General features: G+C 46.5%; 2 protein-coding genes across 5 annotated transcripts in view; both read right to left on the bottom strand.

Annotated features, from left to right (window-relative positions):
- Positions 1-604, bottom strand: part of RBL2 (RB transcriptional corepressor like 2) — a 53,952-nt gene extending 53,348 nt beyond the window's left edge. The window contains exon 1 of the mRNA XM_040409723.1: positions 298-604. Within this exon, the coding sequence (XP_040265657.1) occupies positions 298-462 (165 nt within the window). The 5' untranslated portion in view covers positions 463-604. The remainder of the gene's footprint in view (positions 1-297) is intronic.
- Positions 605-14,465: 13,861 nt separating this feature from the next.
- The window catches only part of CHD9 (chromodomain helicase DNA binding protein 9), a 144,047-nt gene continuing 140,555 nt past the window's right edge, over positions 14,466-17,957 (bottom strand). For 3 of the 4 annotated variants that reach the window (XM_040409722.1, XM_040409719.1, XM_040409720.1), the window contains one exon: positions 16,541-17,422. In XM_040409722.1, coding sequence (XP_040265656.1) covers positions 16,541-17,422 — 882 coding nt within the window. Of the gene's footprint in view, positions 17,423-17,957 lie in introns of all 4 variants that reach the window. The other variant, XM_040409718.1, reaches the window with a different exon arrangement.

A 17,957-nucleotide genomic window follows, 5' to 3' on the forward strand; every position in this document is an offset into this window, starting at 1 on the left:
TCTATAGCAGGGGTCAGCGACCTCCAGCGGTCCAGCTGTGGTGAAACTACGACTCCCAGCATGCACACTTGCTTAGATGATGTCAGAACTCCCATAGAAATGCATGGAGCATGCTGGGAGATGTAGTTTCACCACAGCTGTGCTAACAGGGTGCTGAGGGACAAGACAAAATATGTGGTGGCCATGGAAGGTCTCCACCAGGATGCCCCCCCCCCCTGCCAGTAGGGTGCAGGTTAACCCCTGCCATGCCGCTGTCCTCGGAGCCATTCATAAATCGCCTCCAGTTAACCCCCTCACCTCCAGAGTGTAGGTCTGGCTGATTCTTGCGTAACTCTCCCAGGCCTCCGCACGGGCCCTCTCGTCCATGTTGAGGGCGCCGCAGAGCTCCTCATAGCGGCGGCGGAGCTGCTGCTGCTCCTCCGCCTGCGGTGCGCCCCCCTCCTCTTCCTCCTCCTTGATCATGTTCAGGCTTCCCCTCGGCTCCTCCGCTTAGATCCGTAGGACACACCGTTTCGGTGCTGACGCTGCGTTGCCATTTAAATGGCCTGCCAGTGACAGGAGCGCACGGCCATTCACAGCGCGGAGTTACGTCCACGTCGCCGCTGGAAACCGTTCTCACAACACGACGCTGCGCAAAGTGCGTACTCCCGCCTCCATTGAGGAAGAGACGACGGGGGCGGGGTCGCTGATGCCAGCCCGTCTCTGTGATTGGTCAGGCCGCGGGCACGTAGCCCTCCCATTGGCCCGCTCTGCTCAGGCGCCTGCTGTTTGTATGTGGAGACTGTTGTGGCTTACTACGCTCGCCTGCCGGAAGTAACCCTTTCGTCACCAAAGCTTAACGAATTGTCAAGACTCCAAGGCATCCATCCTGGAGCCTCAGAACGAAGCAGCCCCGTGCAGAAATACGGACCGTCATTTACCGCTCTGCAGTAAGGGGAGGGGGGCTTTCAGGTTTAATTCATGGTTAGGCAGGGCGCCCCTATGGAAGTAGAAGTCAGCAACTAGAGCCGAGGTCCCTGACAGGAGATGAGCGCTGCGCAGCCCCGCCTCTAGCCCCGCCCACTGTATCCGTACACGCCCACCCCTCTGTGTCACAGCAGTTCTACCCTCTTACTGCCCCTTCATAATAAACTGCTGCCTTAGTGCCCCACACAGAAGGTATGCCCGCTTACTGCCCCCATTACTATATAGTGCTGCCCACTTACTGTCCTCATTACTATATAGTGCTGCCCACTTACTGTCCTCATTACTATATAGTGCTGCCCGCTTACTGTCCTCATTACTATATAGTGCTGCCCACTTACTGTCCTCATTACTATATAGTGCTGCCCACTTACTGCCCCCATTACTATATAGTGCTGCCCACTTACTGTCCTCATTACTATATAGTGCTGCCCACTTACTGCCCCCATTACTATATAGTGCTGCCCACTTACTGTCCTCATTACTATATAGTGCTGCCCACTTACTGTCCTCATTACTATATAGTGCTGCCCGCTTACTGCCCCCATTACTATATAGTGCTGCCCACTTACTGCCCCCATTACTATATAGTGCTGCCCACTTACTGTCCTCATTACTATATAGTGCTGCCCACTTACTGTCCTCATTACTATATAGTGCTGCCCGCTTACTGCCCCCATTACTATATAGTGCTGCCCACTTACTGTCCTCATTACTATATAGTGCTGCCCACTTACTGTCCTCATTACTATATAGTGCTGCCCGCTTACTGCCCCCATTACTATATAGTGCTGCCCACTTACTGTCCTCATTACTATATAGTGCTGCCCACTTACTGTCCTCATTACTATATAGTGCTGCCCACTTACTGTCCTCATTACTATATAGTGCTGCCCGCTTACTGTCCTCATTACTATATAGTGCTGCCCGCTTACTGCCCCCATTACTATATAGTGCTGCCCACTTACTGTCCTCATTACTATATAGTGCTGCCCGCTTACTGCCCCCATTACTATATAGTGCTGCCCGCTTACCGTCCTCATTACTATATAGTGCTGCCCACTTACCGTCCCCATTACTATATAGTGCTGCCCGCTTACCGTCCTCATTACTATATAGTGCTGCCCGCTTACCGTCCTCATTACTATATAGTGCTGCCCGCTTACCGTCCTCATTACTATAGTGCTGCCCGCTTACCGTCCTCATTACTATATAGTGCTGCCCGCTTACCGTCCTCATTACTATATAGTGCTGCCCGCTTACCGCCCTCATTACTATATAGTGCTGCCCGCTTACCGCCCTCATTACTATATAGTGCTGCCCGCTTACCGCCCTCATTACTATATAGTGCTGCCCGCTTACCGTCCTCATTACTATATAGTGCTGCCCGCTTACCGCCCTCATTACTATATAGTGCTGCCCGCTTACCGCCCTCATTACTATATAGTGCTGCCCGCTTACCGTCCTCATTACTATATAGTGCTGCCCGCTTACCGCCCTCATTACTATATAGTGCTGCCCGCTTACTGTCCTCATTACTATATAGTGCTGCCCGCTTACTGCCCTCATTACTATATAGTGCTGCCCGCTTACTGTCCTCATTACTATATAGTGCTGCCCGCTTACTGTCCTCATTACTATATAGTGCTGCCCGCTTACTGCCCTCATTACTATATAGTGCTGCCCGCTTACTGCCCTCATTACTATATAGTGCTGCCCGCTTACTGTCCTCATTACTATATAGTGCTGCCCGCTTACTGTCCCCATTACTATATAGTGCTGCCCGCTTACTGTCCTCATTACTATATAGTGCTGCCCGCTTACTGTCCTCATTACTATATAGTGCTGCCCGCTTACTGTCCTCATTACTATATAGTGCTGCCCGCTTACTGTCCTCATTACTATATAGTGCTGCCCACTTACTGCCCTCATTACTATATAGTGCTGCCCGCTTACTGCCCTCATTACTATATAGTGCTGCCCGCTTACTGTCCCCATTACTATATAGTGCTGCCCGCTTACTGTCCTCATTACTATATAGTGCTGCCCGCTTACTGTCCTCATTACTATATAGTGCTGCCCGCTTACTGTCCTCATTACTATATAGTGCTGCCCGCTTACTGTCCCCATTACTATATAGTGCTGCCCGCTTACTGCCCTCATTACTATATAGTGCTGCCCGCTTACTGTCCCCATTACTATATAGTGCTGCCCGCTTACTGCCCTCATTACTATATAGTGCTGCCCGCTTACTGTCCTCATTACTATATAGTGCTGCCCGCTTACTGTCCCCATTACTATATAGTGCTGCCCGCTTACTGCCCTCATTACTATATAGTGCTGCCCGCTTACTGTCCCCATTACTATATAGTGCTGCCCGCTTACTGTCCTCATTACTATATAGTGCTGCCCGCTTACTGTCCTCATTACTATATAGTGCTGCCCGCTTACTGCCCTCATTACTATATAGTGCTGCCCACTTACTGTCCTCATTACTATATAGTGCTGCCCGCTTACTGTCCTCATTACTATATAGTGCTGCCCGCTTACTGCCCTCATTACTATATAGTGCTGCCCGCTTACTGTCCTCATTACTATATAGTGCTGCCCGCTTACTGCCCCCATTACTATATAGTGCTGCCCGCTTACTGTCCTCATTACTATAGTGCTGCCCCATTACTTTTCTTATTACTATAGTGCTGCCCACTTACTGTCCTCATTACTATAGTGCTGTCCCGAGTGTCCCCATTACTATAGTGCTGCCCCATTACTTTTCTTATTACTATAGTGCTGCCCACTTACTGTCCTCATTACTATATAGTGCTGCCCACTTACTGTCCTCATTACTATAGTGCTGCCCCATTACTTTTCTTATTACTATATCGCTGCCCACTTACTGTCCTCATTACTATATAGTGCTGCCCACTTAGTGCCCCCTTACAATAGTGCCAGAACCCAGTGTGAACACTAGACACTGTGACAACATCTGGAAATGGTCTGGGCAGAGACGAGTGTGTCATGAAGGTGCAACCTGTGTCTGGATGATGGACAACAAAATTGTGTGAACTGCTCCGGCTTGTTGGCGGTTGCCATGGGGACAGTGTAATGCTTGTTATCTCCTGTGGTGGCGCTGCAGGGAAATCCCCATCACCACTTGTAGCATGACTAATAGCTACTTCCATCCTCCATGTTATAACCGTTCTGGAGCATGTTTTCTTCTGACTACCTTGTGCCATTCTTCTGCTGTTCTTGCCGGAAGTTTATGGATAAAGGTCCAGATGGGTGTTACCAGTTGGGGGTGTATACCTGTGCAGTTTGACACCGGCAGCACTGATTACATGGTGTCAGACTGTGCAGGAACATACCCCTAACTGGTAACACCCATCTGGACCTTTATCCATAAACTTCTGGCAAGAACAGCAGAACAATGGCACAAGGTAGTCAGAAGAAAACATGCTCCAGAACGGTTATAACATGGAGAAAGCAAGTAGCTACTAACAGAGACATGTCAGGAACCAGGACAGTCCTTTTTAACACTTACTGGCAAGTACAGCCTTGCTCTATATTTTAACACTTACTGGCAAGTACAGCATGCTCTATATTCTGCGTTTTTCACGCAACGCAGGCCCCATAGAAGTGAATGGGGCTGCGTGAAAATCGCAAGCATCCGCAAGCAAGTGCGGATGCGGTGCGATTTTCACGCACGGTTGCTAGGAGACGATCGGGATGGAGACCCGATCATTATTATTTTCCCTTATAACATGGTTATAAGGGAAAATAATAGCATTCTGAATACAGAATGCATAGTACAATAGCGCTGGAGGGGTTAAAAATAAAATTAACTCACCTTAGTCCACTTTATCGCGTAGCCCGGCATCTCCTTCTGTCTCCTTTGCTGAACAGGACCTGTGGTGAGCATTAATTACAGGTAAAGGACCTGTGGTGACGTCACTCCGGTCATCACATGATCTTTTACCATGGTGATGGATCATGTGATGACCGGAGTGACGTCACCACAGGTACTGTTCAGCAAAGGAGACAGAAGGAGATGCCGGGCTACGCGATCAAGTGGACTAAGGGGAGTTAAATTATTTTTTATTTTTTTTTAACCCCTCCAGCGCTAGTTTACTATGCAGTCTGTATTCAGAATGCTATTATTTTCCCTTATAACTATGTTATAAGGGGAAATAATACAATCTACAGAACACCGATCCCAAGCCCGAACTTCTGTGAAGAAGTTCGGGTTTGGGTACCAAACATGCGGGATTTTTCTCACGCGAGTGCAAAACGCATTACAATGTTTTGCACTCGCGCGGAAAAATCGCGGGTGTTCCCGCAACGCACCCGCACATTTTCCCGCAACGCCCGTGTGAACCCAGCCGAAGTCTTCGTTTCCAGGACGTCCCTCCATGACAGCACCCACTGGAGAACTACCAGCTTAGACAGAAAATTATGAGGGGGGGGGGGGGGGGACCACTGCCTGGAGGACTTTCCGTCTAAATGCCAGGTCTTGGTTGGCTAGATCATCTAGTCTCTAGTGTTTAGCAAAAGTCAGGAAACTAGACCATGTTGAGGCCTTGCAAATCTGATCAACCGAAGCCTCGGCTTTCTCTGCCCAAGTTGCTGCCATGGCTCTGGTTTTGTGGGCTTTTTTGGATAAAGGGCAGACTATATAAGTCTGTAGGATTCTCTGATAGTCTCTTTAATCCATCGTGCTAGGGTCTGTTTTGAAGCCTTGTTGCCTTTGTTCCTCCCACCGAACTGGATGAAAAGATTAGTCGATCTCCTCCAGGATTTTGTTCTTTGAAGGTAAGCCAGGATTGTTCTTCTAACATCCAGACAATGGAATCGTTCCTCCTGTACATTTTTGGGGGAGGTACAAAATGAAGGAAGCATTATTTCCTGATCCCTATGAAAAGGTGAAACTACCTTAGGTAAGAAGGATGGATCCAGTTTCAGTATTATGCGATCGTCTAAAATCTTTAAGTATGGCTCCAACATAGAAAGGGCTTGTTGGATCTCCCCTGTTTTCCGAGCTGTAGTTATCGCTACCAGGAACACTGCTTTAAAGGGGTTGTCCGGGTTCAGAGCTGAACCCGGACATAGTTCCATTTTCACCCCGGCAGCTCCCCTGACTTGAGCATCGGAGCAGTTCATGCTCCGATGCTCTCCTTTGCCCTTTTTTAGAGTTCCGGTGACTAACCGGGCTCTCCTTCAGGCTGCCAGGAAGCCTGGTGACGTCACCGTCACTGATAGGCGGGCTTTAGCGCTGCCCTAGCCAGTAAAACGGCTAAGGCAGCGCTAAAGACTAGGTTTTCTGAGTTCACCCACCAGGATAGGGAGTTCTTTACCTTCTCTGAGAGGTTTATCCTGGAATTGAGGTGGTCTCTGTCCCATGATGAGAGCACTGCGTCTTGTAATGTTCTTGAGTGGAACTGTGCCCAAGGTATAATTGAGATGCATGAAGTCATTAGACCCAGGATCTGCATGGACTCTCTTAAGGTATGATCTTTCTTTTTTTTCTGAAGGATTCTATCTTTTCTCTTATCCTTTCTTGTTTAAGGTCTGGGAGATAGGAATGCTGCTCTACTGAATCTAGAAGCGTTCCCAGGAATTTGTTCCTGGTATTCGGATGTAGGTCCGATTTTTTGTAATTTATAATCCATCCCAACTCTTAAGAGGGATAGGGTTTGCTGAATATGATCCTCCAGACGCTGTTTTGTAAGAAATAGGTAAGGTACCATCAATATTTGGTTTTGTCGTACATAGGCCATAACTTCTGTGATCACTTTTGTGAATATGCGTGGGGCTGAGGATATCCCAAACGGCAGGCATTGAAACTGGTAATGGTAAATTTTTCCCTTGTATTTGATCTCAAATCTCAGGTACTGCTGATGTATGGGGATGTGGTAGTAAGCATCCTTTAAGTCTATGGTGCATAGGAACACACCTGGGGTTATTAGTGGAGTTGTCAATCTTATCGATTCCATTTTGAATTTGTGATATACCACCCATTTGTTCAGGAATTTTAAATTGATAATTTTCCTGATTGACCCATCTGGTTTCTTTATGAAGAACAGTTTTCAGTAGTGTCCTTTGAATTCTTGTGGGTGAGGCACCTGAATTATTGCTCCCAGATTTACCAGGTTTTTTCATATCTGCCAGCAGTTGATTTTGCTGAGAATCTGTCTGAAATTCCGTGATCTGAAATATCTGGGAGGAGGACAACGGAAGTCTATTTTGAATCCCTCGGGGATGGAGTCTAGAATCCATTGTTTTTTTGTGATGCGCATCCATCTCTGCCAGAAGAAGCCCAGTCTTCCCCCCATCGGTCTGGCATCATTGTTTCCCTGTATTTGTAATTTGGTTGAAGAGAATAACTCTTCCTCCCTTAGGGTAGCTCCATCTACCCGTCTTACCCTTTCCTCTAGCAGTTGTGTTTTGGAACTATCTAGAGGTCTTCCGAAAGGGCTGCGGCTTCTTTGATTTTTCCTCTGGAAAGCCTTTTTGCTAAGATAGAATCCAGGACCGGTCCAAACAGGTAAGAGCCAGTAAAGGGGATTGCACATGACCTATTTTTAGAGGCTATATCCCCTGACCATGATTTAAGCCAGAGCCCCCGTCTTGCCGTATTAGTTAGTGACTCATTTCTTGCTGAGAACCGGATGGATTCTGCTGAGGCATCCGCCATGAAAGAAGTAGCCGTCTTTAATAATGGTAGTGACTCTAAAATTTCTTCCCTGGATGTCTTCAATTTTAGATGATTTTTCAGTTGTTCGAGCCACAGAAACATTGCCCTGGCCACAGATGTGGCCGCAATATTTGTGTTAATAGACATAGCCGAAGATTCCCAAGCTTTCTTTAATAAGCCATCAATTTTTCGATCCATCGGATCCTTTAGCTGGGATGAATCTTCAAATGGAATTGTGGTTTCCTTTGCCACTTGAATATCAACTTTAGGGATCTTCTCCCATAATTTTGTCTCTTCTGGGTCAAAAAGCTTTTGAATTCCCGTGGCACATATAATTAATTTTCTGCTTCCTCCCATTCATCTTTTATTAACTCCTTCAGGTTAGAATTCACCGGAAAAAGTTTCTTCTTTTTTGCTCTCAGGCCCCCAAACATTTAGTCTTGAATGGATCGGGCCTGCTCCTCCTCCTCAACCGCCAACGTCTGCCTTACTGCTGTTAGGAGGGGATCTAAATCTTCACCAGAAAACAAATATCTTCCTGGTTCATCCGAAAGAAAGGAAGGTGGATGATCTTTGTCCATCTCTTCCGAGTAATATAAGCCATCATCGTCAGAGTCCATCTGAACCCTGAGTCGCTTGGAAGGTGGAGGAGAAGGGACTGGGGTAGGGACCTGGTCAATCCTCTGCCTGGACCTCTTTTCTTATTATAGCTCTCATTTCTGACATAAAGGAAGGTTGCTCTTCTTTAAGAATTTTAGACAAGCAGTCTGGACATAGAGATTTATTGTACGACTCCAATAGTTTTTTTGGACAAGTTGCACATTTTTAGCTTTCTTTTTTGAATCCGCATGGGACTTGTGTCCTGTCTCTTTCTCAGCCTAAGGCTACATGCACACGACCGTTGTGTGTTTTGCAGTCCGCAAATTGTGGATCCGCATAACACAGATGGCGTCCGTGTGCGTTCCGCAATTTGCGGAACTGCACGGACAGCGATTGATATAACTGCCTATTCTTGTCCGCAAAACGGACAAGAATAGGACAGGTTATATTTTTTTTTTACGGGGCCACAGAACAGAGCAACGGATGCGGACAGCACACGGAGTGCTGTCTGCATCTTTTGCGGCCCCATTGAAGTGAATAGGTCCGCATGCGGCTCGGATGTGGACCAAAACAACAGCCGTGTGCATGAGGCCTAAGGCGGAAGAGAGAGAGAGATAGCTACATACATATAGAACTTTCTATGTCCCGTCCCCCTCGCAGCTCCGCCTCCTCTTCCGGGGGACTCATTCCACCCCCATGCGAGGCTTCATATTACCGAGGCCTCCAGCATGCGATGCGCGCAGCCATCTTCTTCCGGCATATGCGGCGCGCACTTCTGGTCATGTGGTACGCTCTGCAATCCTTCCACCACAGTGCGCCTAAAGGAGCGCAGGAGGCGCAGCCGAGCCCAGAGCTCCCGCACAGGAGAAGCGGCATCAGCGTCCCCGATACAGCGGCTAATCCATGACCCTAACGGGGGCTTCAGGACGGAGTCCAGGTATCGGGGAAGAGCTAGGGGACCCCTTCCCAGAGGGGTGCTAGCTTAGGCATCTAGGAGGCTGAGAGGAGAGGCCTAACCCCCCCCCAACCAGCCTCAGCCTTTTTTCACCCATTGGGGGTGTTTTCTTCATCCCGAGCAGAGACTTCTCTCTGCTCCTATCCCTGTAGGGACAGGAAGAACACTGGACAGTGGGGGTGGGCCTTTTAATTTCTCTCGCTTCCTGTCCCTACAGAGACCAATAGGACATCCTCCAGTGGGTGCTGTCGTGAAGGGATGTCCTGGAAAATATCATTCACTTAACAAAAATATATATATATTTTTTTGTCATACAGCAAATTGTGGGAGCCCATACTAAACTTTGCTGGGGGTGATCAGTGTATGCCCCTGGGTCTAAGGCTCTGCTCACGCTACTCTGATGTATACCACTGGATAGACATACCTTGGCATTTGTAGCCCATAGGCTACCATTATAAAAAGATCTACTACTATGTAATGCCTCTGTATTCAATAGTCGATTATACTAATCTCCATGTGACAAATAAAGACGCGGTTTATGCAGTGAGGGGACAGTGACAATCCTGAAGGTCCTGACAAGTCTGCTGCATCGAGCCATTTTACCTTGGATCATGTGGGGAGTACAAATTCCATAATTGGGACACATTTGGATATTAAATCTGAGCACAAGTTCACCAAAAGCAGGGCCAGATTATCATTGCTGCAGTTGGGTGTGGGGGGGGTCCCCAGTCAACGGGTCGATTGTCCTTGTTCCCATAAACCCTGTACTCAGGAAGCAGATATAATTGGGCACCTGGCAGCACCGGTGGAACAAGGGAACCTGTCCACCACTTTTCTGTGGCATAGGTGGCGCGATTATAGAAAAGGGGCACTATACATGAGCGGGCACTATACATAAAGGGGGCACAGATAAGATGCACTATACATAAAGGGGGCACAGATAAGAGGACACTATACATAAAGGGGGCACAGATGAGGCACTATACATAAAGGGGGCACATATAAGAGGCACTATACATAAAGGGGGTACATATACACTAAGAGGCGCTACACATAACTGGGGCACAGACAAGAGGCATTATATATGGGTTTTGCAGAGTGTAGCATTATCTATAGGGGCACCAAGCATATAGCACTATATACAAAAGGCATAGAGCGTGTAGCACTAGCATTGGGGCAGTGTGTGTAGCCTTTATTTTCAGGGGGTATAGTATGTGACAAGATGGTATTCAGGGGCACAGTGTATGCTCCTATTGTATTTATGGCCATGTGTGTGACACTAAGAGGAGTTTTGTGTTAGTATACAGTAGGGGCACTCAAGTGGTGCATGCCCTGCCTTCAACTGTATCTGCATCCTCAGGGCACAGATACAATTGAACTCAATGGTGAAGCAGGGAGCAGTCAGCCATATGTCTATGGGGGAGTGGTGGAGGGCTGGGGGTGGTGCAAGGGGGCATAACTGTGTGGGGGGCCACAAAAGGGGGCATAACTGTGTGGGGGGCCACACAGTGTGGTGAGGCCACTTAAGGAGCCTTAACGCTAAGAGGGGCCCACTTAAAGAGGCATCACTCTGTGTGGAGGTCACATTGGGTCATCATACTGTGTGCGAGCCACGTAAGGGGAATCATACTGTATGTGGGGGGGGGGACTTAATATATCTCTTTGTGTTGGGGGCCTCATTCTGTGCAGGGGGCATTTAAGGGATCAGCCTACTATGAAGATGCACTCAAGGAGCATCATACTGTGTCGTGGCACAAAGGGACATCATTATTGTTAGGGGGCACAAAGAGGATATTCTTATTGTGTGGCAGGGCACGATTACTGTGTGGTCGTCAGAATGGGGATTTGAGGTGCGGCTTATTGTAAAAATACTAAATAAATACTGCAGCGCTACACGCCGCTGGTGTTGTCCATTCATCTTTTTTGCAGCTCAGACCTTTACCCGACAGCAGACTCAGGTATGTGGACCTTTACAAAATGTACTGAGTATCCCTTGTTCCATGGGGACAAGTGATTGAAGCAGCAAGCCCTCATCTACATATAGCAAAAGTGATTGCTGCATGCAAATGCAGCTCTCACCTCCAACGGGCAGCCAGTTATAGATAATGAATGCATCATTCCCGATAATTGCCTGCTGTGTCAGCCTGTGTAAAGGGGCCTTAAGCATCCACTACAGAGACTGATGCCTACTGGCTGTGCTTCTTTGTAAAGTCATAACTGTGAAGGAATAGGTCTTTTTTGGGCTTCCCTAATGTCTTTTTTAGCCCAATTCCTTAGTTCAGCTGTACAACTAGATGCATTTCTCTCACAAGCAAGGGGCCTCTCGCTTCTGCCAGCACTGTACTGCCCTGACATCCTATCCGTTTCTTCCAACTATGCTTGTTTTCAGCTGCAGAGCTCACAGAACAGATATGGAAGGGGAGATCACACTTACTGAAAGGCATGAGGCTCTTCTGATCTTCAGACGTAGTTCCTTAATCAGGCTTAGGATCTCAGCTTGTTCTGACATGCCCCCCCCCCCACTTCCTCTCAGCAGTCTTCAGAGTCTCTGTTACCAGGAGCGACTCTTGCCTGACAGCAAGCAGTGGATTGGAAGTAAGGTGGAAGTGAGACCCCTAGTGGCCACGACTTTACAGCTTTTTTTTTTTTTTTTAAAGGCGGGTACAGGAATATTTTTTTAATGAAGCGATTTAGAAATTTGCTAGTTTTACCCTTCACCTTGGATTAATCACAGTAGAAATACTTTACCCTTGCCCTTGAAATGAGGTTTCACATAGCAAAGTGCCATCACAGGTAGTCAAAGAATATGTTTAATAAAAAATAATTAAACTTCCATTTGCTCTATAGAACATCATAGAAAGTAATTCAATAAATTACAAAGGACTTTTCTTTGAAGACGCATGTTTAACTACAAGCCGATTCAGACCACACAGAACACGACCGGCATATTGCAGGTATCTGGAAACATAATGGACACGCAGATCGTAAAGCCGGAAACATGGGCTATAAATACGAGTCATAAAACAGCTAACATTCTCATACTATCTACCGACACACACTGTAAAAATATCTGGACTTGATACGGTTAGTGGGACTCACTTATTCCTCAAGAAAAGTGCATTGCCTATCCTCCTCGATACAGCCGGTTCTTCATGTGCTTCCCTATAAAGCAGGCGGAAAGCCCGCTGTAGTGTCGCCATATTGCAAGTGCCAGTTTCAATGCTGTGGGTGCGCTTTCAAAAACGACAACAACGTAAAAACATAAAAAAAAACTGGTTAAGGCTAAAGTTTTGCTTAGGTCTCTGACCAATCTAAGTAAGGTGGACAGAAAATCCTGGGACGTTTGCCTCGAAAACTACTTGCAGTACCCACAGATGACCTGTAGGGGCAGTGGTAACCAATGTCAATGTGATGCATAGAAAGGTAACGAATTTACTCAAACGCAAATGTACACCAACTGGAAAATTTTATGTAAAAAAAATTTGATTCCGGATGTAAAAATTAAATAATGCATGGGCACTGCCACTTCATTCATCTCTATGGTAGTTACGGAGACAGTGCTCGACTATTTCCGGAACTCCCGTAGAGATGAATGGAGCGGCCGTGCGCATGCATGACTTGCTGCCTCGTTCATTTCAGAAATCCCCCGAGGGGTATGGGCTCCCGATTCTTGAGATCGGTAGGACTCCCAACCATTTAATAATTCAGAGCATAGGGAATAACTCGCCACAACCCCTTTAACTTAAGGCATTACAGGATTATAAAAACCTGGCAGAGATCTTTCAAAAAACAGTGCCACGCCTGTCCACAGGTTGTCTGTGGTATTACAGCTCCAGCCCTATTCACTTCCATGGAACAGAGCTGCAATACCAGACACAAGCCACTGCCAGATTAACTGTTTTTGGAAAAAAATAAAATAAAAAAAATGCAATTTTTTTCTAATCCTTTAACACCCAGGAATTCCCTTTAAACGGCTTAAATTCATAAGTATATAGAGACTGTGGGGCACTTTTATTAAGACTGGCGTTTTAGATGCCGGTCTTAATAAAGCCCCATAGCTGGATCCGTCGGAGTTATGTAGAGGTGCAGGCCTCTCCATAACTTCGGCACATCTAGCGCCAGTTCTAAATGTAAGACTGGTGTAGAAAATGATGAATGAGACGAGCCGACACCCACTTTTTTTTAAGACCTGGCGTGAGCGGGTAAAAGTCGCCACCTGCGCCTGAAATACGCCTAATTTAGGCGTATTTCAGATCAGTAAATGTCCCCCTATGTCCTCAAAGGTTCTAGGCACCTTATTAAGGCTAGACTACCCGTTGACTTTTTCTGCATCGAAACTAGTGAGCCCGCTAGATTTCTTGCAACTGTCGGTTCAAGTTGTTTGCAATTTGAAGGTTGCGTTGGTCACATTCACTAGGTGCAATGCTGCATCGCCACCCCGTGACGCGTCAGGTTTATTTCACTTGTAGCCACTCATTATCTGTGTCTGGCGTAAAGATACACCACCCCCCCCCCCCCTCCATATTGCATGTATGCCCTAATACTGGGAGGTACATATGGAAAGAAGGCACATGCCAGTGTACTGGCGCAACGCATGAAAAATACAGAATGAGTGTTGTATGCGGTCATATATAAATATATACGGACGTAGCCATCTGTCCCCTCGGAGGACGGCACATCGACACGTTGGAGATGAGATAGTAGTGCTACTGAATGATGCAGAGGGGTCAGCAGTGCTGCCTTCAAACACCGGGATGACGGGTTTTATTCCGACATGGACCAGCACAGACACAAACATACCAATCTTCAGTGTACAGCGGCAGAATACTGTAAGTTGGCAGTATATAAATGAAGAAGCCTGGATGTGGCCAATGGGAACGGCATTGACAAAGTGGCCTGAGATCTTTGTAGTGTGAACAGTGATCTACTGCATTATACAGCCAGAGTTGATGCTCCAGGCACCATCTACGCATTAGGCTACCTACCTTCATAACAGCGCAGTCCTTTTACCGTTCCATTCTGGGAACGGAGAAAATGGCAGCGCCCCCATCTGTCCTGTGGTAGTTTCTTATTACTATAATGTCAGTCAGGGAGCCAGGCTAATTTCACACAAGCGTATTCAGTGCGAGAAACATGTTCCGTGTGTCAGAGGTATTTCCCGTCCTGAATGCTGCTCCTATGACATGGACCCAGGGCATTATGATGATTTATAACGCTGTGTGTTCCATTCATTATAATGCTTTCCATTAATTTCTATGGGAGTTCCCAAAATAGCCAAGCGTCCACGGTCATCTATATTTGGAAGTCCCATAGAAATGAATGGAGAGTGCCCTGCGCAAGTAAAGCCACCACCGCACTTACTTCTATGGGACTGCTGGAGATAGCACAGCAGAGCCAGCGCTCGGTGAAGATGACCAAAAGATCTAAGGAACTGGTTTAGAAAACCAACCTGGAGCCCAATGAACTTGAATTAAAATATACTTACATCGGCAAAGATATGCACTGAAGGACTGAAGACAATTTAGTGAGGCCATAGGACAACAGTTACGATGGGTAAAGACCGATTGTGAAGCACTATGACCTATACCTTCCTAAAATTATATCCACAGTAGTTCTGCTGCGGTCATACGAAAACCATTCCAAATCAAGCAAAAATCTTTTCAATGACCAGCATCCCAACAGTGAAAAATATCAGAATGATGGGTGGTTCGGGCGTCAACTTTTTGCTCTGTAGGTGTTGTGGTTGTCGCACCCTGCGAAGGGTCTAAATGCTGCCTGTCTGTATCTGAAAAATATCCTAAAAGTAATTACAGAGACCCGACATCCACACTACATCAAGAAAGGCTCTCTAAAGACTGACTGTCCTACGGGCACCAAGAACATTTTCAGAAAGGACTATGCCGCACAACATGAAAAAAGGATCTTCGGCCTTGCAATACGGGGACTTCTGCTTTTAAAAATATAATGTTTGAAAAAGCAAAAAACCCCAAAAATTTAAGATTCTTCAGTCTGTATATGAAGTTTAATAAATTTGTTGTACTAAAATCGGGTGATCAATATGGCCGTCCACGAACAGGACAACAGAGTGCCACAGTACCTGAGATTGTATCTTCCATACTGGCCGTGGTAGTGATTGCGTTGTAAGGGAGGCAACATGTACGTTGGCACCTGACATATAGACAGTGAGGTTTGGAGATGCCAACCTTGTGGAGACTCACTGCTCGAATACTGATAGCTAATCTGAGGTGTATGGCTGGGTCTGATCGGCATTGTATCCATTGCTTTTAATGCTGAAGTGTATTTTCTTACTGCTTTACAACACTGGTGACGTAACTGGTACCAACAACTGGTGGCACAGAAACCCGAAGCTGCCGGGATAATCTCTTTAGCGAACATCCCCTTTTTTGATATGCAGATTATTCTTGTAAATGGTTAATAATGGGAAGATACTGAAATTGCGCTATATTTGTTTTGTTTTTTTACCAATGCACAAGACACACGTGGTGTAACCCCAGTACTCTGTGAAGTGGGGGGATGCAGGATCATGAACTAGCAGGAGGCGCAGTGGGTGTCAGTGGTTTCTATCATTTGTGCTTTTTAATGGGGCGAGGCGTGAACAAGGCTCTTAGAGTAAAAAAAAGTATTTCAGAAGAGAACTCTTGAAATAAATGTCCGTGTCGCGCAATTTTCACGTACTGCTAGTCTACAGGACGCTGCCATAACTTACAAAAATAAAATAAAATCCTATTTTCATGATAGTTTTTGAAATAAAAACAGGGCTGCCGAAAGAACGTCTGGAAAAATTGTCCAAAATTATTGCTGAGTTCTGTAAATGATGCGCATGAAAAAAAAAATAAAAAAATAAAAAGGCAGAAATGAAAACCACAATATACTCAGAGGATTCTGTGTTTCACTGCAAATATATTATTTATATACAGCTCTTAGAGAGCGCCTTTTTTATTTTTTTGCCTTTTTTTTTTCCTCCATAAAATTACCCCCACCTCCCAACTTCCCTCAAACAAAATGAATGCCTTGCTTTTTTTTTTTTTTTTTGCTGCAATTTCCTTACAGCACTGTGTCTATTTTCTCACATTATACATACAAGTTCATCTCTGCGAGAGCGCGACATGCAAGACGTTTTCTTAAAACGCTATTTGCATCTTCAGAACCAATACTGAAATGTCCGCCTGTGCGCGGGGGGGGGAAAAAAATAAAAAATCCTGGGATGCGGTTACTACACAGATATTTACAGCTGAAATGACTTTAGGCAGGAGGATCCAAAAGTTTTTTTTTTCTTTTTAAATATAAGTTAAGTGCAGGTTCGGTCAGGTTCAGTCTTCCCCTGAAGAGTCTGAGGCTTCAGATGAAGACGACGAGGGGCTGTTTGATCCTGATGAAGGGTCGGCCTTCTCAGAACCGTCATCTGTGCTGTTCTCATTTGGGGAACCCGCCTCGTTTCCAGCTTTTTCTTCCCGACTCTTGGCGGGAGGAGGCAGCGGCGGCTCCGCTACAGGATCTGGGGCCGGATCAGTGTTCGTCTTACTGTTAGCATTTTGTACTTCACAAACATTAGGCTGGGGCACAGCTGGGATGTGAAGATTAAGGCTTGGAGTGAGGAGCATCCCTGGGTAAAGTATGTTGGGTAACAACAACGGGTTGATAGATAAAGAGCCTGCTTGCAGAGCAGCCCCCATGGATGTGGATGGAGGGCTTGAGTTCTGCTTCGTTTTGTCACCAGCAGGAGATATCGTCCTCTCTATATTGTTTTCAGCTTCTTTGCCGTCCTTTGTGGAGTTCTTCTGCTTCCCTTCGGCACAGGGTTCTGAGGACTTATTCAAAAAGCTTCCCATACCCAGTAAATTGGGCAGCCCGGCCATACCAGACAGCAGCATAGGGAACATGGCGGCCATGTTCTTCGCATCGCCACCAGTTGTAGAGAGGCCGGTGGGTAAACCGATTAATCCGGCTGTTAGCTGCAGAGACTGGAGGTTCTGGAAGTTCTGCTGCAGGGCTTGATAGCTGGACAGATCCATACTTTGGATCAGACCATTAGCTAGCAGTGGGTTGACATGGACAGAGTTACCAGCAGATACAGCAGCGGCAGCCGTGGCTTTGGCAATCTCACTCTTCGGCCTCCTCCCTCTCCTACTCACTTCCTCACGCACCACAGGACCCGTCAAGATACGATCGAACATGCTATCCGGGAGATAACCCTGCAGGAGATAAGAGCACAGACAACTCCGTTCAACCAGAGATAACAGCACATTCTGACTTTTTTTCTAATCCTATTTTCCACGTCCCACAACTTTACAGTAAATCCTCACTGGCGGATAGAAGCCGAATTAATCTGAAGTTTGAGGCTGGGTTTCCAGAGTCAGGTTTTCTGAGCCAGCTTCTTACAAGCCAACTCCAGGAGTGGATCAGAAATGGAGGACATGTAGAAGGGAAAGACGGAGTTTTGAATCTACTTCTGGCTATGGTTTCAAGAACTGCATCATAAAAACCCAGCCTGAGATATAAGATGAAAATATTCTGTAAACTGCCAGGCTAAAAGGGCATCTGTCAGCAGTTTTGTACCTATGACACTGGCTGGCCTGTTACATGTGCGCTTGGCAGCTGAAGACATCTGTGTTGGTCCCATGTTCCTATGTGCCCGCATTGCTGAGAAAAATGATGTTTTAATATATGCAAATGAGCCTCTAGGAGCAACGGGGGCGTTACCATTACACCTAGAGGCTCTGCTCTCTC

This window comes from Bufo bufo, chromosome 10, assembly GCF_905171765.1.
Source record: "Bufo bufo chromosome 10, aBufBuf1.1, whole genome shotgun sequence".
Classification (NCBI taxonomy): Eukaryota; Metazoa; Chordata; class Amphibia; order Anura; family Bufonidae; genus Bufo; species Bufo bufo.